This window comes from Catharus ustulatus, chromosome 6, assembly GCF_009819885.2.
Source record: "Catharus ustulatus isolate bCatUst1 chromosome 6, bCatUst1.pri.v2, whole genome shotgun sequence".
Taxonomy (NCBI): domain Eukaryota; kingdom Metazoa; phylum Chordata; class Aves; order Passeriformes; family Turdidae; genus Catharus; species Catharus ustulatus.
Window position 1 is genome coordinate 12,758,160 of NC_046226.1, and position 27,387 is coordinate 12,785,546.

General features: G+C 43.9%; 1 protein-coding gene across 1 annotated transcript; it reads right to left on the minus strand.

The window, feature by feature from the left end:
- Nucleotides 1-5,690: 5,690 nt before the first annotated feature.
- HHIPL1 (HHIP like 1) lies at nucleotides 5,691-26,850 on the minus strand. Its single transcript, XM_033063832.1, has 9 exons — nucleotides 26,584-26,850; nucleotides 21,222-21,868; nucleotides 18,785-18,928; nucleotides 18,211-18,539; nucleotides 16,303-16,429; nucleotides 15,849-15,994; nucleotides 12,924-13,005; nucleotides 11,010-11,092; nucleotides 5,691-8,421 (listed from the first exon to the last, which is right to left on the minus strand). Exons 1-9 carry the CDS (start codon nucleotides 26,848-26,850, stop codon nucleotides 7,838-7,840), a joined length of 2,409 nt encoding a protein of 802 aa, XP_032919723.1. The 3' UTR covers nucleotides 5,691-7,837.
- Nucleotides 26,851-27,387: the final 537 nt, after the last annotated feature.

The window sequence follows — 27,387 nt, forward strand, 5'->3', positions numbered from 1 at the left end:
GTGTTCATGACCAGGTGGAAACGGTGCTTTGAGCAACCTGTTCTAGTGAAAGCTGTGCCCCTGACCATGGCAGGGGATGAAGGTGGAACTAGATGATCTTTATGGTGCCTTCCAACCAAAACCATTCTGTGACAGATACATATATATGTGTGTGTGTGTGTTTGGATATACGCTTTATTTGGTGAAGATGATGCTTTGCATGAGGAGGTCAGGAAGGATGCTGCACCTTCCTGTGTTTGTTTACAAAAACGTTTTAAACAAAGCTCATCTCTGAAGGCTCCTAGACAAACCAAGTGTCCCAGGACAAGGATGGTAGAGGCTTTTTGTTGACTTTCAACTGTTAAAATTAGAAGAGATAAAGGAAATGTTGATGCCTGTAGGAATCAGTAAGTAAAGGTTCTTAGAGCAGCCTGCTTTGGGCACTGTGTTATACAACATGCTTGTTCTTCATCCAGACACAAAAGTGAGAGCTGATACTATTTAATTAAAAACAAGCAATCTAATACTCACACAAATTGCATGAGGATTGCAGGACACAAGAGAGCAAGCTATAAAATGGTGGAAATAAATTTCTGATAAATGAAAAGTAATGCATGGGGAAAAACAAAATATATGTACACATATACATGCAAACCAGTTATATTTATTTAGTTGTGGTACTTATTCAGCAACTTCACCTTATTGCTCAGTACAGATCAAAGAAGCAAGCAGAGTATTGACAGTGATTAGAAATAGGGGAGTGAGTAAGACAAGATGCCTGAATGTACTGATAGATAGAGACCAGGATAAACCTGGGGCACACCCACCAGTGGGAATACTCTATGCACTCTTCCTACCAGCTCAGCAGAGATGTACAGACAGAACAGGTTAACCCTCAAACTAGAAAAAGGACGAGTGAGGGAGGTTATGACAGGTGTCAGGAAAACCACCAGTGGTTTGGAGATAAATAGAGACAAACTGAGTCATTACTTTGCATAATTCAGGATCAAGGAAGTGCCACTGTAATGATCCAGCAGCAGGTATAAAAGAGGAATATATTTTTCACAACACATTGTTAAACAGGGGAGCTCATGGCAACAAGCTGTTTTGGGAGCTAAGTAACTAATTTGGCTCACAAGGTGCCAGGGGAAGCGATGGAGGATGGCACCAGGAACCATCTCTGGCCTCAGCAGGACCTCTACACCCAGGGGATTTCTGACAGGAACAGCAAGACCCCACATTGCTCAAGAAAATCAAGAAGGTATACAAATCTTCTACTGTATCCTCCTTCTTCCCATCCTGCCCTTAGTCCAGCAGCCGTTCAACCACTGCAACAACCTCCATAGTCTCCTCCCCTTTTTTCTTCCTTCTCAGAGCCTTGCAAGGTCATTCCACCCATGTTGCAGCAGTTTGTGCCCACTCAATCCGTTTGAAGGTTGCTTATCTTCCATGGGGGTGGCTGACACTGCTCTCCACCATTTCCACAGCTCTGAGTGCAGCAGGAGAAGCAGAAGCAGGATCCCTGCAGCTCCACTATGCCCTAAGGAAAGCAAGCACAGCACCTTCAATCAGGCTTTCACAGGACAGCCCCATTCTACCCTCCTTTTTCTGCGCAAGCGTTGCTCAAACATCTGGAGGTAGCAAATCAAGGTACCTGGAATTTTATCATGTGTATTTTTCACATCTGGGTTTCTGTCTCGTTTGGCAGCACCATAGGAGACACTGCAGGAGTTTTAATCCCATTTCAAATGGGGTGTATCTTCCCTGCTGCCCTCCCTCAGCAGCTCCCACATGGTCATGCCTCTCTGCAGAAGGGAGAAGATGTAACTCATGGCATCCCTATTTTTGTCCATCCAATGCATCAATCATCTGCCAGGCGCCTCCAAGAGTCAGCTCACTTCAGTTTACAAGTGGAAACTGACTGTACTGGAAGGCCACAATCTGCAGGTTTTCCTTGGCTTTCTTAATGGCTTTCCGTGACATTCAATAGTTCCTTTTCAGCTCAAAATAATTGCCTTACAACCATTGATTATTTTCCACTCTGTTTAGAGTACATATTCACAAAGACCATCATTATTATCTAATAATTGTTTTCATTTATCTTAATTGAAACTACTTTTTTTTTTTTCCTGTTAAGGCTGTGGTTTTAAGACTGTTTTCAGAAAAAGTTACCATTCCTTCCCACAGGTCAGGCAGTGCATAAGATGATATCATGGCATCAGTATTCATCACTAGGAAAGATATAGCTGATAGCAGGAATAGCATCACCCTGAGAAAGTTTAAAAACTAAAGCTAGCTGATGTTTAAAAACTAAAGCTAGCTGATAAAACAATGTTTTTAAAGCCTTTCAATGAACTTCCTGATGAAACGTCAATTTTCTGAGTTTCATCAGTATTTTTGCAGCATACTTCAAGAATAGATCATAACTATCTGTAAGTTCTTGCATTTGGAACCAGTCTTGGAATAATCCCGGTGAAAAATTCCAGCTTGTACCTTGTTTGTGAGCAGCTAACTGGGAGGTGATAAAATTTATGGTATTTTATTCATTTTGATGGGAAAGAGAGGTTATGTGATACAGTTCTAACTCCTGAGTAAATCAGGTAAGCTCTCAAAATTAGGTTTCTCAGGCAAATATAATTATCATCTGATAACTCCACTAAGTATTCAGCCTGAGTACAATGCAGAAATTACCTTATTTTTCATGCTTTAAAGATGAACTTCAATAAAAACTTTTGTTTGTGTTCCAAAAAGCTTTAATACAACTCTTTGTATTCTAACGCGTTTCTATACTCTTGAGTGAAGGACATGATCCCAAGACACTCTTGTGTTTATGATCTGCGCGGGAGCCGCACGCTGCGCTGGGAGGATGGAGCAAGGCTGGGCTGGGCTGGGCTGGGCTGAGCTGGGCTGGGCTGGGCTGGGTTGAGCTTCCCTGCGTGTCCCCCTGCTGCTGGGGACTGAGGTGCCACCGCGTGGACATCCTGCCAACCTGCACATCCCCGCAAACCGAACAGCAAGAGAGATCTGGGAGCCCATCAGAAGAGCTGAGAACTGGGAACTGTTAACAGGAGAAATCCCAAGGTGAATTTGAAAAGATGCTGAGACATAGGGTTGGTCCGAACCCCTGCTCTATTTTGCTGGCTTTGCATGGCTGTCTGGGTTTGAAAACATTCTGTCTTCTCTCTGAAGGTTCAGGGTTGTTTAAGTTGTAAGTGAGGACAGCAAGGAGAAGGCAGAGCATGGGCAGCTCTTGTGCTGGGAAATGCCTCCAGCAGCACACGAATAGCCAGAGAGCTGAGCATCCTGGTCAGAATTTACCACGGCAGAGATGGACAGGAAAACCCCCACAACAAGTTAATAAATGAGCTAACCCAAAACCATACCTCTACCCACAGATTATGCCCTATATAAGAGTCAAAAGAAAATCTGCAGTGGATTAGGTGTTACTTACCCAGCATTGCCAAATACAAACTTTGCAGTGATTTTACACCCTGAGTCACTTGTCCCCCAGGCCTTATATACTGAGGTCCTGGTCATTCTCAGTCAATAAAATTTTCCAGCATGGAGTGGACAAGTAAATGGCAAGATGTTAGTAATAACAGAAACAGTGTAAGGGTTTAGTGATTGCCAAAAGCTAGTGTCCCTGAGGAACAAACCACTTGATGTGATACTTGTTACAACTGACTGAGCACTACAGATGGGTTGTTTTGTTTTGTTTGGTTTTGTTTTTTGTTTTGTTTTGTTTTGTTTTGTTAAAAATAGGATCTCTATTTGCCACATTATTTTAAAGGAATGATTGCCATTTCCATCATAGTTACTTTTCTGACAATGCTGAAACATTGCTCGAGGCAGTTCTATATCTGCACCTGTGTCCCAGACATGAGAACCTTGGGAAAGTCATGTACGAGGCAGCAAGGTATGAACGCACATCAAATGGGTTCCATGTTTTGTTGGTTTACAAGGAAAAAAATCTGCTTTATTAAAGCTTAAATTTGGAATGCAGTTAGTAGTTACCAAAAGATGCTTACCGCTCTTTCCATGTAGAAAAATGTCTGTTTATGTCTGAAAGTATCTAAGGGGGCCAATTCATCTCACATGCCAAGCTGACCTTTAGAGAGGACTACTGGCATGTTTCCGGGAGGAAAGCAGGCTTTGATATTGATACGTTGTGACTGTTTACTCCTCTTTGCTTCTGAATTTCTATGCTGACCACACCTAAACAGCGACAGAGGGACTGGTTTGTGCTGGGGACTGTCCCCCCCACAGCCCTACCGATGCTAACTCGGGAAGGAGCTGGGCAGGCTGAGCTGGGCACAGCCCTGGGAGTGTTCTGCTGGGTATGGGCAGGCGTTCAAGACCTGCTGTTCTCCCTTGGCCACCATAAAGCCCAACACAAAGGTCAAACTGTGAGAGGCTGATAGGGGAGATAAAGGCAAGACAAACACGATGGCAGCATGTGAAGCTGGGGCCCTGGGCTCATCTTTGCACCCTGTGCCAGTGTCATCCACAGTGCCACCAGTGAGCTTTCTGAACCTGAGTCATGTCTTCTGTACAGTTTGATTGCAGACCTCTGTGCTTATTAATGTGATACATGTGCCTCATGCTGGTCATACCCTGCAGCCTGACCTGAGCAGAGCCAAAATTCCCCTGACACAGAGGATATCCTCATGGCATGCTCCGGCCAGGACTCAGCTCCCAGGAGAGTTTTGCCAGCATTTTAGTGAGAACCCCTGATACAGCACTCTACCTATTTCACTATCCCTCCACTGCTTGGCCAGAAAGCTCTAAAGATTATTCCTAGATATGTTGGGAAGATTAATCTATTGGATTTCTTGGAAAGAGCATGGTAAGTTCAAATGAAGATAATGTCAATACTGCAGACTGCAATACTGTGTGGCAGTGCTCAGGCTGGATGCTGGGCACCACAAGGATGTAAGTGAAAAATCCTGAGCTCTGGGCAGAGCTACTCTACCTTGGAGGTAGAAAAAAAGACATGAAAGGCTGAATTTACACTGTTCCCTTAGAAATATGCTGGATGTTCTGTGTGATGTGGCTGTGCTAACTTAAGGAAAGATATGTCAGGAAGAATGCAGGGGCTCCAGTCTCAGTCACAGTGTTGAATCAGGAGAACCATGCTGTTACTAGACAAAAGTTTGGGTCTGCCACATAGTACATGAGGAAGTCTGGTTGCACTGTGGGCTATTTTAAGATTTATCCTGAATTAGCATCCAGGAAGTATACTGTCATGTTCAAGTGTAGCAGCAGGGTTTATTAATTTATCTAATGCTTAAATGGTGTGACATCCTGCTATATAAAAATGATATCAACAGATGAGATAGCAGGTATTTAAATGTATGTATACTTGTGTGCTTTAATAGTACAGGCTCATAATTTAAATACCAGTGAACTAGACTGACAGATACCAGGACTTAGAACAGATATATTTCAAGCTTGGAAGGGACAACAGTGGTCAGAAATACCTCCCCAGCATCACAGCAACGTACTGAGCTGGCAGGCACAGACACACACACACAGCCACGTGTGCTAGCTGGCTCGATCCTATTTGAACACCTTCCCCTCTCAGTGTAAGCTGGGAGAAAGTATAAGAGGAAAAAACCCCAAACTGTACTTACAAGTGTTTGTTTCTTTCTCTGATGATAAATATTTCCCTGTGGAGCAGGCAGCACCAGCAAACACCTCACCAACAAACTCATGGGTGCAGGGCTCTGTGCCAGCACAGCCAGGCACAGCTCGCTCTCACCCTCAGCTGCTCTCTGGAGGCTGTTCCCCTGTGCCTCTGCCTGCCACCAGAGCCTGTGTGTCACCCTGCCAGACAGCCAGGGCTGGTGCAAGTCCCCACCAGCAATATCCAAGATGTATGTGGTCTCTGCTTGTTCTCAGGACGTTCAAACGCACTAAAGCAGGTGCAGGGTAACTAATAGTCAAATTAGAAAATGAATACTTAATAGCTAGACAATGATGGTGAAATTCCTGCCTAATTCATCTGTGGCAGACATCCTGGAATCACCTCAATTCCTTTAGGGTAACTTTTATTGTGCAGGTCTTTTTGTCTACCTGCAAGTTTTGAAGTATAACTACGACCAAGATTCTCCTTAAAATCTCCCAGACAGAGGTAGCTGAAATTTTGCTAAGGAGCCAAAAGAAGTGGAAGAGGAATTTGGGAAATGAGAGATTGTATCTCCACCTTCCATTTTCTTCCAGCCCTCTAGTCCCGCCAGCTCAATAGGTTCCAAGTCTTTTAACAGAAGAATTTACAAAGGACTCTCCTGTTTCCTGAAGGTTTTGATGTGCCTGAAGTGAATTTCTGCCCTTGAAACAAAAGAGTTTGTAACTTCACTGCAATAGGAAAGGTCTGGTAACAGTCTGGTGCATGATTGCATTTGTAGGTTTTCAAACAAAATGAGAGTGGTACTCAAAAAGCACTTTATACATCTGTTACCCCTTTATACTTCATAAGAAGTAGTGAGAAATACCTTTTTTTGGATCATCTGGTTTTGTGTATTGAAGGTGTTCTTTAATATCAAAAACAATTTAACAAAAATTTATCAGATAGTTCAGAAAAAATATTTAAAACAGATTAATTCACCCTTACATGTTTTAGGCTTAAGAAGATACTGTCAATCTGAAATTGTGTTACAATAAATATCCACAGTAAGAGCTTTAGATACAAGGTTTTGCTTGTGAACATTTCTAGACACGTTGGTCATTTTACATTTGAAGTTTTTTAAGGTTTTGGGGTTTTAATTGTCCTTCTCATGTTCTTGTGTGAGCAGCAAGACAAAACCTATCCCAATTACACCAGGGAAAACAAACAACCAGGCCAAATGCTTTCATAAGGCAACATGTGTCTCCCATCACCACTCAGGTGAAAAACACATTTCAGACAAAATAGGGTTGCTTTTTTTTTTAATATCCTCTAGAAGGGGGTAAATATTACAGGATTATTGTCCCAGTGCATTACCTCTTGTCTAGTCATTCCACCTGTGAAAAACTGAATGAAAAAACATGTGCCTACATAAAGTTTGGGAAAGTGGAGAAATATGTGCAAAATATCTTCAGAGCTAAACTGGATAATGATCCCATTCATCTAAAAAGGGGCAAATTTTCAATCTTGTTCATGTAAAGGGTGTTAGATTTTCTTTTCACTTAGGTTAATGTAAACTGCATAAATATTTTCCATGCAGTACACTATGATTTCTTCTAAATCATCTGATTTTGCTTATTCTTGATGACCAATAGGTTAATACAAAAAAAAAAAAAAATTATAGAAAAATACATTCTTTTAAGATAGTGAGTGGAAAGTTAAAAAAAACATACTTCTGTGATTTGCAAAAAAAGGCACAGGTTTAGAAAGGCACATCCTTAGAAACCTCAGTTCAGAGTTGCAGGTGGCAAAGCAAGGAAAACAATGCAAATGCTTCTGTAAGAGTGAAACACAGTCGTTTGGGAATTTATCTTTTGGCAAAACACTGTGAAGCACAGCTGAAGAATGCTGTATTTTGAAATGGGAAAGGGCAACAGGATGCATCTCTTTTCTGATCTATAAAGGCTTATGCTTGGGGATTTCTTATTACAAAAAAAATAAAAAAAAACAAAAACCAAAGAAATGCAACCCCTGCCCACAACATACTCAATTCAGTGATTCATTTTACTTTTTTTTTTTTTCCCCTCTGAGGCAGATGCATGGGATAAACATGAAGAAAGCATAAGATTCCTTTGAACAGATGCAGCATCCTCAAGGCAAGGCACACCCTCCTCAATACCGCAGCTGGTTTAGAGGGTTGGGCAAGAAGGGGATGCGCTCCAAGTCCCTCGGCTGCCTTCCCCAGCCCTGCAGTCAGCCGTGTGTCACCTCCTCCCGGCTGCACTCCACGCCAGCATCCTCCTCGTGCGAGCAGTTGTGCGTGCCGACATCGGCATGGGAGCACTCCAGCAGCGTCCTCTCCTGCCCGGAGCACTGCACATCGTCCAGCAGGATGCGCAGGGAGCTGCCCTGCCCGAACTCTGCCTTCTTGGCGGCCCGCACGGCGTGGGGGAAGCCGAGCTGGTGGCACACCACGGCGGCGGCAGGCAGTCCCCAGCCATCGTCGCACACCGTGCCCCACTCGCCGTCGATGAAAATCTCCACCCTGCCGCGGGCGCGGCCCCGCCGGCCCCGCCGCATCAGCCGCACCGAGCCATTGCCGGGCGGCCTCTTCCTCCGGCGCTGCCCGCCCTCCTCTGTCCTGCCCCGGCTCCCCGGGGCTCTGCCGCCGTTCTCTGCCGTCCCACCCCGGTTCCCCGGGGCTCTGCCGCCGTTCTCTGCCGTCCCGCCCCGGTTCCCCGGCGCCGGCGAGCGCGGGGTTTGGGGCTCGCCTCCCCTCGGAGCCTCGGTCGTGCTCTTCAGCCGCGGATGTGGTGTTGGTGCTTTCATAATAAACTCTGTGGGGGAAAAAGTCAGGAAACCATAAGTCTGTCACTCTCTGGGTTGAGGACAACTATACGAAACCAGTTTTTGACTTATTTAACTGATTTATTGGAATTTGCCCCACTGATCCTGTTGAGAAGCTCTTAGCGAGCCGGTATTTCCTCAGTGAAAAATGTCGGCTGCTGTTGGCTGGCAGAGAGGAGTGCAGGGCTGAACGCCAGCGCTGAACCTCTCCCAAAAAGGAAGCTCCAAGGGGTTTATTGGCAAATGTCAGCCTGGCCCTTAAAGGGTAGGTGCCGGAATTTCACAGTCCCCATACCCTGGTGAAGAGCTCCGAAAGCATTTCACAGACAGGCACTATTTCTGCTCTTCTCTTCATTACTAAGGATTGGATCATTACCAGAGGAGAGCGTGGCCTCCCCACTGGGCCAGATGCTTTATTCAGAGGAGCTGAAATCGGGAACATTCAAAATCAATTCTCTCTGGCAACTGGAATGTGCAAGAGGAACGGAGTTGCCAGGACAACACATAAAACAGGATTTGGGGTTGGGTTTGTTCTTCCTTAGGAAAAAAAAAAGAAAAAACAAAAAGACCTTTGAACTCTGAAGAGATGAAAACTCTTTGCTGTCACAGTTTCCAGGTGTTGCTGGACTTGCTTATTCACATGTGCTTTATTTTTAGCTTAAAAATAAGTTCTAGTTTGCCAGAAGGAAGCAATTCAGAATTTCACAGACTAACATTCAACAGAGCTGGGACAGTGTCACAGACATTTGCAAAGACATAATGACTTGAATTATATCCCAGATTAATACATTCTCATTCATCATTTGTTTTGTTGTACAGAGAGGACGAAAAATATCACTGTCTCATTTGTGCTTAGTATCTATTGTCCCCAAAAGACAAACCCTTGCAGTGGTCCATGTTTGTCCAAAGAGTGCTCTTTGAAAAGGGATAGTGTTGATGACATGAAAATATTTCCTTCCTTTGAAAGCTGTGGTTCTAAAGGTAAGAAACCAATTTGAAGGCCTTACCTGCACACAGCTCATTTGCTGGAGCCTGGTCTGGCAAAGCACTTGAAAACCCTGGGACTGATTGAATACTGTGTAGGACTGTATGAAAGCTAATGGTCACCTGGGAGTGCTTTTCACCTCACTGGATCAAGCTGTCATTATATAATACTCTTTATTAAACTATTTATGAAATACACTTCCAAAAAAGGCACTCATAGCTAATACAAGGCACATGCCCTGGTGATTCTGTTACACTCAGACTAAATACTAACCAAAACAACAAATATTTATAGCTACACATCCTTGTTTGCATGCTTTTGAATCAAAATGGTCATGCTTTTCTTTCAACAAAGAATGTAGTTCTTGAGACACTTGGTAGAATCTCTCCCACCATTTCTAAGTTTTAATTTATGACAAAAACCTTGTAAATAAGCCCAGAAAATTTAGTTATACATGTAATTTAAAAATCTGAATTTGGGACTTGCATAGAGAATAATGCATAAGCAGAAACAGACAAAAATGGTTGAACATGAACCAAATCACCAATATTTGGAAGCTGTCTGCACAGCTAGAAAAGGAGAATGTCTCTGAAGATACTGAGTGCTCAGGCATGTCATCATTCAATAATTAGAGTCTATTGGAGTCTATTCCACCTTGAAGACTCAGTGTTGCCAAGTGCTGAGTGCCCTCGTTTACTCCCTGAAGCCAAAGCTGTAGGAACTGTTAGTAACTTAAATGCAATGTAACGCGATTAAGGTAATTAAATTAAATAAAAGTATCCTTTAGCTTTAGAGTTCCTGAAGTACCATTAGCTTTGTGACAAAGTTCATGGACTATGCTGATTTGGAAGGCAATTTGCTGGGGGGCTGCCTAGGTACTTACATGTGTAAATTAAATGCACAGGGGAAAAGAACAGTGATACTGCCTAGCCTACTTTTGAGATCCTAATATTGTTTTTAGGTATTTTGTACCTCACATAAAAGCTGCAGATTCAGTTCTACCACTGACTCCTCCAGCTTTAGCAGAACAATACTTCATGCAGCATGAAGCAATCAAAGGGCCCTGGAGGGCTTGGGTATGCCAAAAATTCACCTCAGTGTGTGATCACAGATTCTTTTGGGAGCATTTTCTCATCCCATATTTTCTCACTTTCAACTAAGAATGACTCAGCTCTCATCTTGCTGAATGAGCTACTTCCCAACCCTTTACCCATCATATCCTCTCCACTACCTGAAGCTACTGCAAAAAATCACTTGTCACTGAAAAGTGCCATTGAGCACTGGGTCTATAGATAGGAACAGCTACAGGGAAACAAGTTGGTGGTAATGAAATGCGTAGCATGAAAAAGGGAAAATGAACAGGGTCAGAAACTACAAAGCAAATTTCACATGGCCAGGAAAGGGGAAATACTGTACGACTTATTTGAACCAGCTCTTCAGATCCAGAACATCTGGAAAGATTTAATTTTGAGGATATCCTGAAGAGTGAAGTTCGGGTAGTCTCCACACATGTGGAGAGATAGTGCAAGCCTGCAGTTTGTATCTACTGTTAGCTAACTTGAACTAATAATAAACAGCAAGAGGTACACTCACTCTCCTTTGGCACAAACGGGATGCGCTTGCTTTTGACTTTCACCGGTGTTGGCTCAACTTGGCATTTTCCTGGTGGTGCTGTCCTTGAAAGAAAGGCACACATACACTGCACAATTAATTCCTTTTTTCTGGCATCACAACACTTCGCTTCTCATTGTTTTACTAAGAATACAATTCTTATTGGGAAAAAAAAATCTGTTTAAATGATGCAACTAATGTCTTATAGTGGGAAAAAACAAAACTAAAGAATCACAGATCATCATTGATGAAAGCCCAAATATTCACAAGGCAGTGGAGTCCTCTGTCTGTTTTCAGTTGCCTCTATTTCAGCCATTAAGGAAATAAAACTTTGGCAGGTTCAAGCATTACAGAAAGAGATGAATCAAACTGAAAATAAAAATTACAAAACTAGACAGTATATGTTGAACATCTTACACAAAGGTCATGTGTATGCAAGATTTCAGACTGTTTTCACGGAAGCAAAATAACACACTATTATTCACACAGAAAGCCCAAACAAATGTTGTGCCAAAAATGCATTAGTTTCAGAAAAGAACTCTAAGTGTCTCCTCCAGAGGCTTTTTCTTAGTATGGTGCTTTATTTTGACACAATTTGTTTGCCCCAGAGATGTATCTCACTTCTGGGAAGTCACATCCAGTTCATCACCACATTTTCCTATGACAGCCGTCTTGGTAATCCTCAGACTTCTTCAGGGGTTTTAAAATTGGCTCCAAAATGCATGATGTTTGCATTTGGAGGGTATAACTCCTGTGCAATTAGGATTATTTGCATTTGCATTTCTGTGGAAGGCAGAGACCTTCTCTCTCAGTTGTCTACACAAGGATGTTCCCTACTTTTATGAATTTTCCAATTACTTTTTTGATATTCTGAACATGAACAAAATATTTTTTTTAAACTTAAACTTATTGCTTCTTTATTTTTGCAAAGGTTGCGTAATACCAGCTTCTTAATACATAGTTTACAGGAACTCTTCCGTTGCATTAGATAATGGAAAATGCTCCTGACAGAGGACAGTTGGAGGAAACACATGACAGATCTGGGGGGTTTTTAACTTTGGGGACTGGTTTCAGCATAAAACTAGACAAGTGGTTTGGTTCAAAATCCTCAGATAGCTAAAGCTGTAAATTTAATCCATTAAAAAAAAGCTACAAAAAAATCTCACTCTCCATTTCTGGCTGTAAGTAGCTTGGTGTTTAGCCAATAATAGTAACACTTTAAAAACAGGAAGATGGAAAAAACAGCTGTAAGTCTTCCCATAAAACACAGCTATTCCCTGCCTTGCCCAGTCTCAGATAGAGGCACATGGAATCCAGGAGGTGTAAAGAGGGTCCTGTTTTCTTCTCCAATCCATATTGCTCTTTGAAACACTAAGAAGAATGCTCTTTTTGATATTCATGTCTGGTTTGCCCAAGAAAGCACTGCAGGTCACGCTGGTCCAGCTTTGGCTGCAGTGGCCTGGGGGCACAGGGCTCTTGTGGGAGATGAAAAAGGGGATGGAGAGCAACTCAGAATAAAGATCTTGTGAGAAAAACTGCCTCCTTTTGGGCAGGAATCTAGAGCAACTTTGCCCCACAAAGACAAGCCACCAATAAAATGCTCCTTTAGCATTCAGGAAATCTCCAAACCCACATAAAACCAACAGGCCCCATAAAAATTTGGCACCAGGCAGAGCAGACCCCCACAACTGCAGGAGCAAAGCAGACTCACAGTGGGTTGCTCTAGACGTTCCTTGATTATAAGGAACTCAGAAGGGCTCAGCATGGGAGAAGAGTTAATTAGTCAACCAACATCACACATCCCACCCACACTATCACACATCCCACCCACACCATCACATCCATGCCAGCACTCCCTGCACTATCACCAGGCCTTGCAACAAGAACATCTCATACCTGGAGGTGTCCACCACTTTGTACACCACTCCATGGGCAGCTGTGGCACTTGGTACACCAGTAGACAGGAAGTACAATTCCCCTGATAAAAAAAAAAAACCAGACATACACATGAAAACTGTCCAAGGAGTTTCTGTCCTGTACAGCACAAAGGCATTAACTTAGTATCACGGGTCTGAGAGCTCATCTGCAGTCCATTGGCACCAAATATTCTTAATGAGTGGCAACTTCTACAGATTGTCATGAATTACTATTTGGACAAATTTCCACTGCAGGTTCACCTGCCCAGACCTTCCTTGTCATCTCATTATGATCTGTGTCCTTTGACTTCTCTAATGTAAAACAGTCAAACCCTGAATTAATTTTGTTGAAATGAAAAGAAAGGAAATTAAGAAAGTTCACTGTCTTCTATTCATTTGAATGAAGCATTCCTTTGGTGTGAATTACAGGAGAACAAGATTTTGCTTTTGTTTTCTCTAGCACATTCACAGAGTGAGACATATCTCACACAAAAGGCATGTGATTCATCACAGCTCTGTCAGGTCACATGTGCAGGGCTCGACCTTCAACCAAACAATGTCCATCACCATTTATTTGACTTATTTTCTCTTAACTGCATTTCTATCCTTCTTCTCCTGTTGTGCAGGGGAGACTGGGATAAACAGTCCTTCTGGTACTCTTGTGAGAGCTCAAGTGCTTCAGCAGTGCAACAAAAAGGATCAGAGAGGAAAAAAATATATTTGCAATATTTTTTTTAAAAAGAGAGAAAATTTAAAAAGAGACAATATAGACTTGTTTAGTGAATAAGGCAGATTTTCTTGGGTGCTCTATGAGTAATCCAGGGGGAAGAACAGAGGGGTCAGTGCGAGCAAAGGAATCTGAAGGCAGCTGGTGACAGCTGAGGCTGAGCCTCAGCCTCCATTCTCCCACATGCTCTCCTGTGCTTCCCTGGACTGAGCTCCTCCAGGTAATACAGGGCAGAAACCTTTGGCTACCCCTGGCTGGTTTGTTCCTTTTTCTGGTGAACTTCATTAATGACAGGCCAGAGGCAGCCTTGGTCCAAATGGGGATGGGAAACACCTGGCACAGAGTTTTGTGGTGACTTACACGTGTTTTACATCCTGGCCCTCTTCCTTGGGCGTTGTCAGGCAGGAGTTTGGATGCTCAGGCCATGAAGCACACAGGCTACACACATGTGACCCACAGACAGTGCCCTGGGATGTCTCTGGCATGTTCTGCTGGCCAGGGATGGGGCTGGTGGCTTTATAATGGTTGTGCAATGAGCCAAAAATAGAGATCTCCCCATGACATATACACACCCATTGCACCAGGTAGATTGACATTCATCGGAGCAACAACCCCAAAACTTAAACGCTTCTGTGAAGAAAACCCTGTTAAAATAAACTGTGTGGCAAACTTGTAAAAAGTGAGATTTCCAGCACACAAAAAAGGTGCAAGAGAAGACTGGTCACAGCAGATGAAGCAACCTCACTACACTGTTATCAACAGATTTCTTTCCATTACTATAAAGCAAAAACAAGGCAATTAACTACCTCTGAAAATAGACTCCAGCCCAAAAAGCACAGCATAGGGCAAAAAGGTGGCAGTGTTTAACCCCTGCTTTGCCCAGACTCTGTTGACAAGCACAGGATGAGGGACATCATCCTCATGTGCATGAGCAAGGGCTGAAATCAACACCTTGGTATTGCACTTGGCATAAAGCTGATTTGAACTAAGTTATGTGATTATAGGGTAAGATATCCTTCTCACTACAGCACCGTAAAATAGCTCTAAATTCCATGAATATTAACCATTAAAGAAAATGGAATTTAACTCAAAAAAAGTCAAACTTTCAAGCTATTACTTAACTTGGAGGATTTGCATTTACATGATTAAATTTGCATTTATATGATTTGAGCAACATCCAAACTTGACATAATCTGCAGGAAAAAAACAGATGTTTAAAAGCTGAGGCATTCTGGAAGCAGGTGCTTGTGATCACAAGCCAAGACCTCCCAGGAAAAGGGCAGAGCACAAGTCCTGCATTGCTGGATTGCACATGAAGCACAGATCATGGGGCTCATCCTCTGCCTGCCCCCAGCCAGGGGCTGCATGGGCTGCACTTTCTGCAGCACCATTGTACCAACAACGGGAGACACCACCAGCTTTCACACCAGGACTCTCTATTTCCTCCTCTTCAAATCAAAGCAGCTCCCTTCTAGAAAGCAAAATGTCCCCAGTCATGAAAACACAGCAAAGCTCCACTGAGACTATCCTTCAGCTCTATGCAAGGCAAAATCCCAGCTGGTACTAATAAAATATGGACTTTAGACTCTTTTGCTGATGCCTCTCTCAAGACATAACATAGGCTTTTGTTCTGCTCCACCTTGAGAGGTACAAATACCCCAGGCCAGGGTGAGCAGATATATAATTGCCATTCATGACATCTGCTTCCCTGTATCCATTAGTAATGCCCGCAGCCCTCTTGACTAGACAAGAAGACAGACTTGCTCTCCCTCGGGGTATCAGCTTCTCAGGCTCCCAGGGCCTGCATTCAGAGGGCACTGTGAAGAATGAGGTTTCTTTTCTAAGCTTTGTTTTACTCTACTTGCCCCACTCTGCTCCCTGCTCTCCAGAAGGAAGGTGTGTGGGCAGCAGCACATCCAACACACCAGACTCAGTCCCAAGGCAACTGGCTCTCCAACTCCCACTGCAGGCACTGCATGGCACACAGACCTCAAAATGCCATTGTAACTTTGGTTGATATTTGGGGGATGCTGGGAATCTGAGATTTTAAAGGCTCAGACTGTGCCTCCCCACTACCCACTGCCTGCCAGGATTCCTCTCTGATCCCTTTTCTGCTGTTTTATTCTGGAGAGAAACCAGAAACACTCCATTCAATGTGACATCAAGTTAATAGATTACCTGCTTCATCTTCAGCAAAGGAGATGATGTATTGATAGTAGTTATTGATAAGCCCAGGGAACATGCACGTTTGTCCTGTCCCCATGCAGATTTCATTGTACTGCCACTCTCCAGTAGCATGATCCTCCTTCAACGACATCAGGCGTCTGCAAGGTAAAAGAACACTTCTACAACCTGACCCAGATGATTTATGAATATTAGCATGGACACCTGAAAGGATATTTAATGTTTCCTACCCATACTAGTTACAGTAGCAGCTGCAGTTTCTCTGAAGAGTGTAAGATTGTTAATATTAACCCAAATGTGTTATACACCTTGTAACCCCTTGTCTTTCAAGGGCAACACAAGCACATGAAAAACACAAGAATGGGAGGGTTGAAGGGCTATCAGGCTATTTTGAGGTGGGATTTTGGCTGGGGGTACAACTTCATGAGTGTCCTAAGAGTTTACTTACCCACTCATAAAATCACCAAATATGTACAGGCCATTCAGGTTTGGAGACTCACAACCTCGATAGACGTAGCCTCCTGTAACAGATTTCCCCATTTTGTGTGGATATGCGTAAATTGGAAGCACATCATCTGTAGGGCAGAAAAGATCTGTGACTTGTTTTGCACATGCTGCAGAATAGCTCTTTATCTAGATTGTTCTGAGACTGCCAGAGTACAATCAGGTTCCCTGGTGCATCTTCTACTTAAATGAATTGCCAATGGAGCTGTATTTAGTTTGATTTTTACCTTTTCAGAATCACATCCGATTGCCCTGCCCTTCACCAAGACAGCAGTCCCCTGAGCCCTTCTCATCCCACTACAATCCATCTCTGTTAGTGCCACTTCTGCATATTTCTACAGAGCTTGTCTGGTTCAGCTACAAATTCACAGGTTACTCCTAGAGTCACTGCACCCATGCGGGAAATGTTTTCCCAGTGCAGCTTTGTTTCAGTGGTAAAAGGAAAAAAAGAGGTGGGTGACTCCAGACTGCAAGCACTGATGAAAAGATATGTCAGATGTCAGCACAAACAGCTTCTGTTCCTCTGAGATGGAGAAGCAACTTGAAAGGGTCATCAAATATTTATGGGATGGCAAAGGCATGAATGATGTAGTACTGGCATATTCATTGTGAAATATAAGTTATAAGACGAATGTTAACAGAGAGAGATGTCCTGATTTTGAGGGTCTCCATTAGGCACTTTCTCCCCTTTCTTTTGAGACTCCTGGCTCACAGGTACCTCATGGTACCCTTTCCTCCTCATCCTCACAGCCTTTCTCCCTGCACATGGAGCAAATGCTGCAAGTAGCCAACCCAGCAGCTCTGCCAGCTAGGAATTTGCACCAGGGGAATTTCCTCTAAAGCAGGTGTTTTCTACACTTCACCTGTACTTATCATTCTAAAGGGGCTGTGACATTTCACTGTTCTAACAAAGGGTCTCCATAGTCATCAAAAATTGCTCTGAATCCCTGGAGACCTGGGTAAAGTGTCTGCTATGAATGCTCATGTGGAGCATTCTGTCACACAGGAGAGCAATCAATGAACTCTCTGAAAAACTGCTTCAGCAAAGGGAGTGTAAAAAATCTGCTCCTTGCTCTTGACATTTTTATAAAAAAATACTTAATCACTCTTGTACTTATAGCAAAGTTAATAAAAGGAAAGAATTTAAACGGAATTAATATTAGGAAAAAAATTAAACACACAGCACATAGAAAAGAATCAGAATCTCAGCTAATGCAAATCAGAGCCAGCCCACTCCACAGCCCCCCTGAATCTCTAAGAAGACATTCCAGCACAAGACATGGTCCACATCAGCCCTTGTAATTCAGTATGTTCTGACTTCACATATTCACTGGAATTTAGCCAGCCAGCAAGCAACCTCAATCCATTTTTGAACAGCTTAAAGAAATAAAAATACAATGAGGTTTTCCTTTGTGGCATAGCTAAAAGAAACAAAAAAACACCATACATTTAAAGCAGGCAGCATGCAAAATGGTTGATCAGTCAATGTTTTTCCTCTCCTCTTTTAAAATAAGGACACTACTTGTGAGTTATGGAGAAAAATACAATTAATCCAAATTTTTCTTGTTCCTGCACAAAAGCTTATTTTTTGTGGCAATGATGAAATTGTCCCTCTAAACCACAGAATCACTAAGTAATTTCACTAACAACACAAATCACCTAGAAAAATAACAGCAAGCATGTTTCACTTTCCTCCTAACTCAGAAACAGCATTTGTACTTTCAGTATTTATGCCCAAGCCAGTTCCCTTCTAGACAGAGACAGCAAAGATTTACATCTCAAAAAGTTGTGTTTACCACCAAGCAGCCAGGCTTTGAAGGCAGGAATTAAAAATGAGAGCACATCTACTCACCCAAGGAAGAATTGGTGCAAAGTTTTTTATCGTAACAGCTGAACCCTTCCCTTGCCCTCCAGCCGTAATTTTTCCCTTTCTCCACGATGTCGACTTCTTCGTATTTATTCTGCCCCACATCTCCACAGAAGAGGCGCCCCTTCCCTTGCTTGGTTTGAGGGTCACCCCTGTCGAAAGAGCAGCGCCACATGTTCCTGACTCCGTAGGCGTAGACCTCGGGGCGAGCCGTGGGGTCGCTGACGAAGGGGTTGTCAGGGGGGATTCGGTACAGCGGCCCCCGGTCGTTGTTGTTCACATCGATCCGCAGCACTTTGCCCAGCAGGGCTGATCTGTATTGGCAGAAGAAATTAAAAGGATGAAAAAATAAGACTGGACCTTGGCAAATAAAAACAGAGAGGAGGGTGGTTTGGAAAGTCGAAGGTTTCATTCTTTCTGTTCTAGAAAAAACAAGTATTTGAACAGCTCTGAAAAAAGAACCATTTCAAGGTAATTGCATTTGCCCCCAAACAGCCTTCAGGTGGCTGACATTGATTTCCCACACCCTGGAGCACCATAGGGGTGGATCCACTCTTACTTGTTCTGGGCATTTCCAAAGGTGCCAAAAGGATCCCCAGCCATGCCTCCATCTCCAGTGAAGATATAGAGATACTCATCATCTCCAAAGAGCAGCTCTCCTCCATTGTGGTTGGAAGCAGGTTCTTCTATTTCAAGGATTATCCTGAGTGAAAACAGGGAGAAAGCAATTACTGACTGCACAAGCACTATGCAAAGGGCAGAGCAACATCACAACAATGAGTTCTTGACAGATGGAAGCAGCTACAGACTGGTTTTGATAAAAATTCCTCCATATCCATGTTACTGAATTTTTCTTGGGCATAGCTGATTTTCTAACCTTAAATAGTTTCTACATATTTTCTGGATTACAGAAACACCAAATTGTGTAATATGGAAAGTCTGGGAAATCACATGATAAAATATACTTTTAATTGCTTAAACTTTTCCTCTGATTCTTTCTTCCTCCTTGTTAAATTTATTTTTAATTTTTTTTATAATTTATTAAAGAAAAGGCATCTGAGCTTATAACCAATTGGAAATTGTAAGAGAAAGGACTCGAGTCCATCTGTGCATCTGTACTGCTTTTGGCACAATCCTCCCAGGCGCTTTCAAGACGAATATAAAACTTTTCAAACATGAAGGAATAGTTAAATTCTTAAAGAGAGAAGAATCCTTAAATGATAATTACACATTCAGGACCTTATGAGTTTAAAGAGCAGTTAAAAACAGCCCCACCAACAAACTGAATTTACCAAAGGTTATTCAAATCAGTACAAACAAAATTTACTTTAATTTTAACCCCAAACTCTCTATTTTAATTGCTTATTTTATGTACCTAGAATCCCCTCCATAGCACGAAAGGGGGAAATACATAAATTATAATTTTATAGAATGGTAAAGTCACAAATACACACAGTGGATGTTCCCAGGTATAACAACTGAAGTTCATTATTTCCAGCTTCTAAAAAAGTCCAGATTTGATTGTGGTAGTGCATCTTAATAGCTACGAAAGCAAATTATAGCATTTACTTACACCACCTCATTTTTAGACAGTTTTTTCCCCCTTCTGAAATGCTGATAGTTATTGCGGGTTGTAGGAAGGAACCCAGCTATGAAGTTATGGTCATCCCCTGCTAAATGTCAGCACCTCTGTGTTAAGGTAACTGTGCAAGAATGCACAGGCTCCAGCTGAGAGGAGGAGTGAGGGAGGATCCTGTATGGACACAAAGGTGAATCTTCCTCAGCCTCCCAAGGAAGATGGAAAAAACCAAAATGCCTTGAGGAACACCTGAGGCTAAACAGACCCACGCGTTTGTGCCGAGGCAGTGCACACCACACGTCAGCCTGAGCTCCCTCTTGGGCAGCAGCTCAGGATGAAGTCAGTGGGACCTGTGCCTACACAAGCACAATACGACCACAATTCTGTTTTCTTAAGCTTTTGCCGTACTAACCATAAGCTAAGTAAGCACAGAAATTGTTACAAACATAGAGCCTGAGGATTCTTAAACAAAACAGCTCATGGGCTGTCGATGTCTGCAGGTTTCTGATTCGATTTCCTGAGTGCCACGTTGCAATTACCTGTCATCTACAGTGCTGTTTACACTGGATTGCTGTAATTGCTTTATAAACCAGTCTCCCCTCTCTATCATTAGGCTGTGTGCATTTTTGACCTAGAATCATCCACAGTTGGGTGTTCAGAAAGCCCCTAATAAAATCCAAATTATGAAGTAAAAATCTTATCATTAGTAATATTCAAGGATCTCTTAAAACAGTGATTCTATAACATAGTTCTGCAACAGGTTCTAAATCTGTGAGCTGGACTTCACAAACAAGTCTCTCATCATCTGTGTGGAACAAGTGCAAGACTAGACTCAAACAAATGACATTTCCAATTAAAATGCACTCAGTAATAATATAGTGAGTTGAGTGTTATATAATTTGATATTAAATTTGTAATATCAAAGGTTTGAGTTGTGGTTCAGATAAAGAAATATGGGACCAAATCCCTCTTTGGTCTGGTATCACTTAGTTTGTTTACACTCATTTTGGAAACCTTTGGCTTTGGAGTGAATTTCACTCATGCTTTGCAGAAGTCTATTTTAAATAATAATAATCATAAGAGTACAAAACAAACAAATAAACCTCCAAGCCCCACCCAACAATAACCTCAAAATACTAACTATAAATAATGTTTAATCCATGTTTAGTTAAATCCTCTGACATGCCAAAACTGAGAACTGTACATGTTTTATCCCTGAACACTCACAGTTCATCCATGGAGGACACACACATTCTGCACCTCAATACACTAGACATGGACTTGGACTAACATGCTAGCACTCTGGAGTGCAAAAACATTAAGCCAAATAAGTCTCATTCATTAATAGTCCTTAAAAATGCACAAGTTGCCCTCTAAGATCTTAAATTAATTTGCCAGAGAAACCTGTGTACAATACCTTTCAGAACCATGGTCCAAGACATTCATGTCAGTAGGAGAAATTCTGAACTCACTGATTCGGATTCTCTCTTCATAACGAACTTCAACTGAATAGTAGACGTACACTTTGCCATTAAATTTGAATTTAGGATGGAAGACAATACATAGAAACCCTCTCTCATCTCCTTCCCAAGGTGAGGTAAGCACAGCTTCAGAAATGTTCAGAAAAGGCTTTTCAAGCCTGGATCCGTCGGGGAGGTAGGTCCACACCAGGCCGACCTGCTCTGCGATGAAGAACCTGTGGGTGCCGTCGTTGGCGTGCACCATGGCCACGGGATTGCGCAGCCCGTTGGCCACCTCCACGAGGCAGAGCTGCAGACAGCCCTCCGCGTCGGCGGTGACCAGCCCCAGGTTCTGGTTAAGGTTCTGGTTGGCCAGCAGGTGTGGGAAGCAGTAGTCAGTGTCCTCCAGGGACAGGTAGCGGCAGAACTTTGCCATGTTGTTTTCCAGTGCAATTAACTCTGGGTCTGCAGAGAGAGAGCGGAAGATGGAGCGGCAGTTTTGCCACACTTGCATGCAATAGTCTTGGCACAGTCCCGGTATCGTCCGCACGGGGGTGGAGGGATCTTCAGCATCATACAAGTGAGCTGCATATGGAGAGCATTCCTGGAGGGAGGGAGAAGAAGCTTCAAGTCATTTCTTGGACCAGATTTGAAACAGCTGAGCAGTGATATTAATTGGAGTTATTTCATCTTAATTACAAGATATATTGAGGTTTATTCTAAAGATATATTAACAGAGGGAAAGATCTTAGAAAGGGGTTTTTTCTCAGCATTCATGGAAATTATCTTCAATATTCCTGGTGAAAGCTGACTTCCTCAAGCTGTTACTCATTTATTCTAACCACAGAACTTAAAAAAAAAAAAAAGACTGCAATGATGCCTGTGTTGCTACATCACCCTAGTAGACTGCACTGGGGAAAAAGAGACTTTTCTTCCTTGGATGCTCTGACTTTATCTATGAAATAATAAGATCCATCACAGAACAGAAGTGAAACCAAAGAGTTAGCTGTGAAGATTCAGCTAAGATCTCCACACAGACAATAGAAGGGGAAAAGCCATCAGGGCCAAAGCCAGGGACATTCATACTTCATCATCTGATAACCCAGGCATGCACCTCAAAGCTCATGGATGTGATTTACAGCTTGGAAGGAGCTGGATGTGAAAGTGGAGGAGGAGGGGAGGACACCACCCTTGCTTGGGTCCAGCTGCCTTAGGTGGTGGGCCTTTGGCTACAGATAATTTATATCCCCAGCCAGGAGTGGTGAAAGGCATCTCATGATCACGATATGGGTCATAAGTTCTGCAAGGGATGCTGAGGTTACAGGATTTCAGACAGTGAGCACAAAATGTCCATAATCCAGCTGAGGTCCACTGGCAGCAGCTGCAGCTCAGCCCTTGTTTATGGAAGGTGCAGCCTTGGAAACCTGCTTAAGGACTGGACCAAGTTCACACAGCTCATTGTAATCTCCATGATGAGAACTCTACAGATACATTTTTCTTATGAAAAAGCTGCAACCCAGTAAAACTGTCTGTAAGTTACAAACTGACCGAAGTGACTCAGTTCTGTTTTGCAAGGGTTTTTCCTTTTAAGAAACACAATATTTTCCAGTTATAATGCATCTTCCCAACAAGCACCTCAAAAGTGCACTTCAAATTACGCAACATGACTCTGTGGAAGTTCAATTATTTTCAAAGTTATATTTCTATGAATACCTGAGGCAACAAAGGTCAGAAGAGAAGCTACTATTAAATAAATTCTGTATTTTTAAATTCCTATCTGGCATTGTTTCTTCTTCTACTAAGCAAAACCAGCTTAATTAAAAAAAATAGGGAGCTATTTCTAGATCTATAGGGAGATATTTCTTAGTGCAAATTACAATTCTATTCAACAGCTGAAAACATATAGCATCTGAGATACTGAACTGTTTAAATTAGCTGATAAACGTACACAATATTTAATTTTTATTTTATTTTCCGTTACACACCATAATAAACTAAGAGGCCATATAACAGATCATTAGTGTACAATAAGCTTTCCTCCTGGAATGTCAAGCCATTCATTGCAAAATGAAGGTTATTACGCTTTCAAATGAGCAGCAATTAATGCGATAAAAAGAAGATTGCTTGTGACACAAAACACTGAAATTACACAGGCAGATTGGGTAACACACTCAGCTTGGTTACACGAGGTGTGCCAGGGACAGAAAGAGACAGAGCATTTGTCAATTCACTCGTAATGACTGAAAAATTGGCCTTAGAAAACAAATTGAAATGAGACAGAAAGAGAATTTGATGGGAGGGCAGGGTGGGAGTTCAATCTGTCTATGAAGGTTTCCCATTCAGAGAGAGGAGGGCCCTCACTTGAGTACTCAGGTGTACCTCATTCTCTGAAACCTCTTCCAAAGCAAGCAGTGATCTTATGCATTGTAAAGCAATGCCCTGGCCTCAGCATCAGAATTAAAAATAGCCCAGAGGTATGGGTTCACTGTCTCTGCTATTGCAAGCTGTTCACCACAGCCTCAATAGAAGTTTAATAGTTAAATGGGATAATAAATAGAATAAACAGAAGTTGTGGGCAAGTTCTTCCCTCCTTACAACACTCCTGGTGGCATACAGCTAATTACAGCAGCATTTCCCTGGCAGTGATATATATTCAGAGATCTATCACTAGCCTGAAAGTACCTAAGCATGTCCTACAGTATTTTCAAGACATGTGAAATATTTTCTAAATTTTATTCTGGACAAGATGGAGCCTCATGCCCTGTGCTGAATTTCTCTACTTCAGAAGCAAATGTTGTGGTCCTTTAGCCTTCACATCATCCTGTCATGTTCACATAACTCAAAATACCAAGAAACTCTACCCTTAGTCAGAGCCCTGGATCAATATTAGAGCTAAATTGTCATTTCCAAATGATGATGCCTGTTCATTAATTTTAAACTAATTATGTTGTGATCCAAAGACCGAGGAAACTAATGGGCAGATGATCAGTTACTTCAGTAGGGCTGGAACAAGTTTGTACTATGAAAATAACTCACCAGAAAACAAAACAAGTCACATTAAGACAGGCTAGCCAAATGCATCCTGTCTGTTCCAGGAATTCAGTGGCAGCTCCTTATCTGGGGAATTCCAACATTCTGAATCTGATGGAACACCCACATCAGACAATGTCTTATTTACTGCTGCTATCAGCCTGGAGGAAGCAACTGGACTCCCCAGAAAAGCATTTAACTTCCACATTATCCCTGACATTCCTTGACCACCTCCATCTGGAAACTCAAGCCTTTAAGCAACCTGCTCCCTGAGAAGCAGAGTGAAGCATCTGCTTTTGCAGTTTGGTGGAGAGAGGGCTCCAAGGTAACCTTATGGCACCTTTCACAAGAGAACTGGAGAGGGATGTTGTACAAGGCAGTGTAGTGATAGGACAAGAGGCAATGACTTTAAACTGAAGGAGGATCAATATAGATTGGATTTAAGAAAGAAGTTGTTTACAATGAGGGTGGTGAACAACTATAACAGGTTCCAAGAAAGGTCATAGATGCCCCATCCGTGGAAACATTCAAGGACAGGTTGAGCAAACTGATCCAGCTGAAGCTCTAGTCCCTGCTCATTACAAGGGAGGTTGGACTAAGTCCTTTCCAGATCAAACTATTCTATTATGCTATGAATTCAAGAAAATGCAGGAATCCACAACTACAAACTGAGACACTTGTCAAAATAACTTGATTGCTTTTGAGAGAAATCATGAATTGTGAGCAGAAAGAGACAGAAGTGTGCTGAGTAAGTCACAGAAACACACTCAGTAATTCAGGTCTAGGATACAAATTGTACATACAATTAATGAATAGAAACAAAATGTTCTAGACTGTTTGCAATGACTGAACTTCCATGACATGCTTGTGCAGCCAGAGGCAGTAGTTTGTAGCCACATCTGGGCTGGTGATGCATGGAGCTCATCAGAACATTTCAGTGAATCATTGCTCCCACATTGAAATATTTCTCTGCCTCTGAAGACATTTTCAGTGGTTGGCTTTCTGACAAACACAGGAGATTTAGTTTCCACTTCCAGAAGCACGAGTGCAAAGCACACAAACTGTGTCACACACAAACTGCTGGTTTCCTATCTGCGAATGGACTCTTGGACGCTGCTTGTTTCAGAAATATATTCAAATGTTTTTTTGCTTCAAGTACAATGTGAGATAAAATAGAAGTCAATTCACTCGAACCTGGTGTGGAAAAGTGTTGTCTTTCCCTTTAAGGAACACTTTAAGGAACCCAAGAGGCATTGGCAAAATCCTAAGAGCAGGATTTCTGAAAAAGCATTTTGATCCCATCCTGAGCACAGCAGACAAGATTCCACTGTCTGAATTAATTTAAGATTTACACTTGCACAGTGCTGAGCTGCCACTGCCCTGTCTCAGGGCATTTTCATACGTGCGAGGCCTCCGCTGATGATAGGGTCAGACCCTTGCTCTGTGATCATCCCATTATCATATCTGGCCCCAGAACATCAGCTCTGAGCGGAAATTCCCCCCTGTGCAGGATGGCCACTGCAGGGGTTCTAAGGCCACATCCACAGGCATTACTCTGCACCTATCATCAGGACTATTAGCACCTGGCACATGCTAAAAGTGCCGTAATCCAGTACAAGAAAATCCCACCTGACCCCACCAATTGGTCATAACAAGGGGCAAGATTTGTGCAGGCAGGTGCCCTGAGGGTTTCTTTACAAAGTCTGGTGTCTTGGGAGGGTGAGGAGAGTCTGAAAACTGTAACTGCCCACATATTTATCTCAGAGACTGCTGCTCCTTATCTAAAGAAGAGCAACATCCCCGTTCCTCTTTTAGACAAGTGCCAAAGGACAAAAATCGGCTGGGATACATGATGATGGACAGTGACTCCTTCCAGTGCCTGGGAACACGTGTCTGGGCTGCTGTGCTATCCCTGATGCACCGATGTGTGGGCTGATGTACCCATGCGTGCGCCCAGGTGCTAATGCCGTGGCTGATGCACTGTGGGTGGGTACTCCACTCTGGGCTTGGGAATTCACATCATGGTTCACACTTCCCTGGACTGTCCAAAGTCCCTGGATCAATGCACCCGTGTCTGGGCCAAAGCATCTGTCCCTCGATTGAGCCCTGCATGAGCAGATACACACACCCCTGCGCCAAAGCACTGCCACGGGGCAGAAGCATCCCTGCCGACACCGGAGCTCCGTGCAGGGGCTGCTGACGTCCCCTGTGCGTTGGAAGACCCCAGTGCGGCTGAACCCTGGGATCCCCCCAGCGCAGCAGGAGCTGCGGCAGCGCCGGAGGTCTCACCTGGCACAGCAGGTCCTGCAGGTGCCCGGCGCAGGCGGCGTAGGTGCGCTCGTCGAGGCTGGCGCTGAGGCGGTAGAAGCGCTGGAGCAGGGCGCGGTCGCGGGGCAGGTCGCAGCAGCCGAACTCGGCGTAGCGGCGGCAGAAGGCGAGGCCCCGCGGCGGCCGGAACGGCGGCTTGAAGTCCAGGCACTGCGGGTGCGGCCGCGCCGGCCGCGGGGCGATCGCCGCCGCCAGCAGCAGCGCCAGGGCCGCCCGCGGGCCCCGCATGGCTCTGCCGGGCGCGGCTGGCGGGCTGGGCTCTGCCCGGGCACGGCTGGGGAGCTGGGCTCTCCCGGGGCACGGCTGGGGAGCTGGGCTCTCCCGGGGCACGGCCGGCGGGCTGGGCTCTGCCGGGGCACGGCTGGGGAGCTGGGTTCTGCCCGGGGCACGGCCGGCGGGCTGGGCTCTCCCGGGCACGGCCGGCGAGCTGGGCTCTCCCGGGGCACGGCCGGCGGACTGGGCGCTGCCCCCGCCCTGCTGCCCCCGGGCCCGGCTCGGCCGGCCCCGCTCCCCCCGCAGCACCTCCAGCGCGGAGCGGCCGCCCCGGGGCTCCCCGCTCTCCCCGCCCGGCACCGCTCGCCGCGCCTTGCCGTGGTGCCTTTGGGGTTTATCCCGATTCCGCCCAGAGCGCAGCCGGGCAGGTACTTGGCTGGACAGTGGCGCACAGGCTGTCACACAGCACCAGAGTGCATCAGACTGGGAAAGAATTCCTTAGACCGACTCCTCAAGTAGTATCTGCTGGACTCGGTTCTGTTGCTGAGGCAC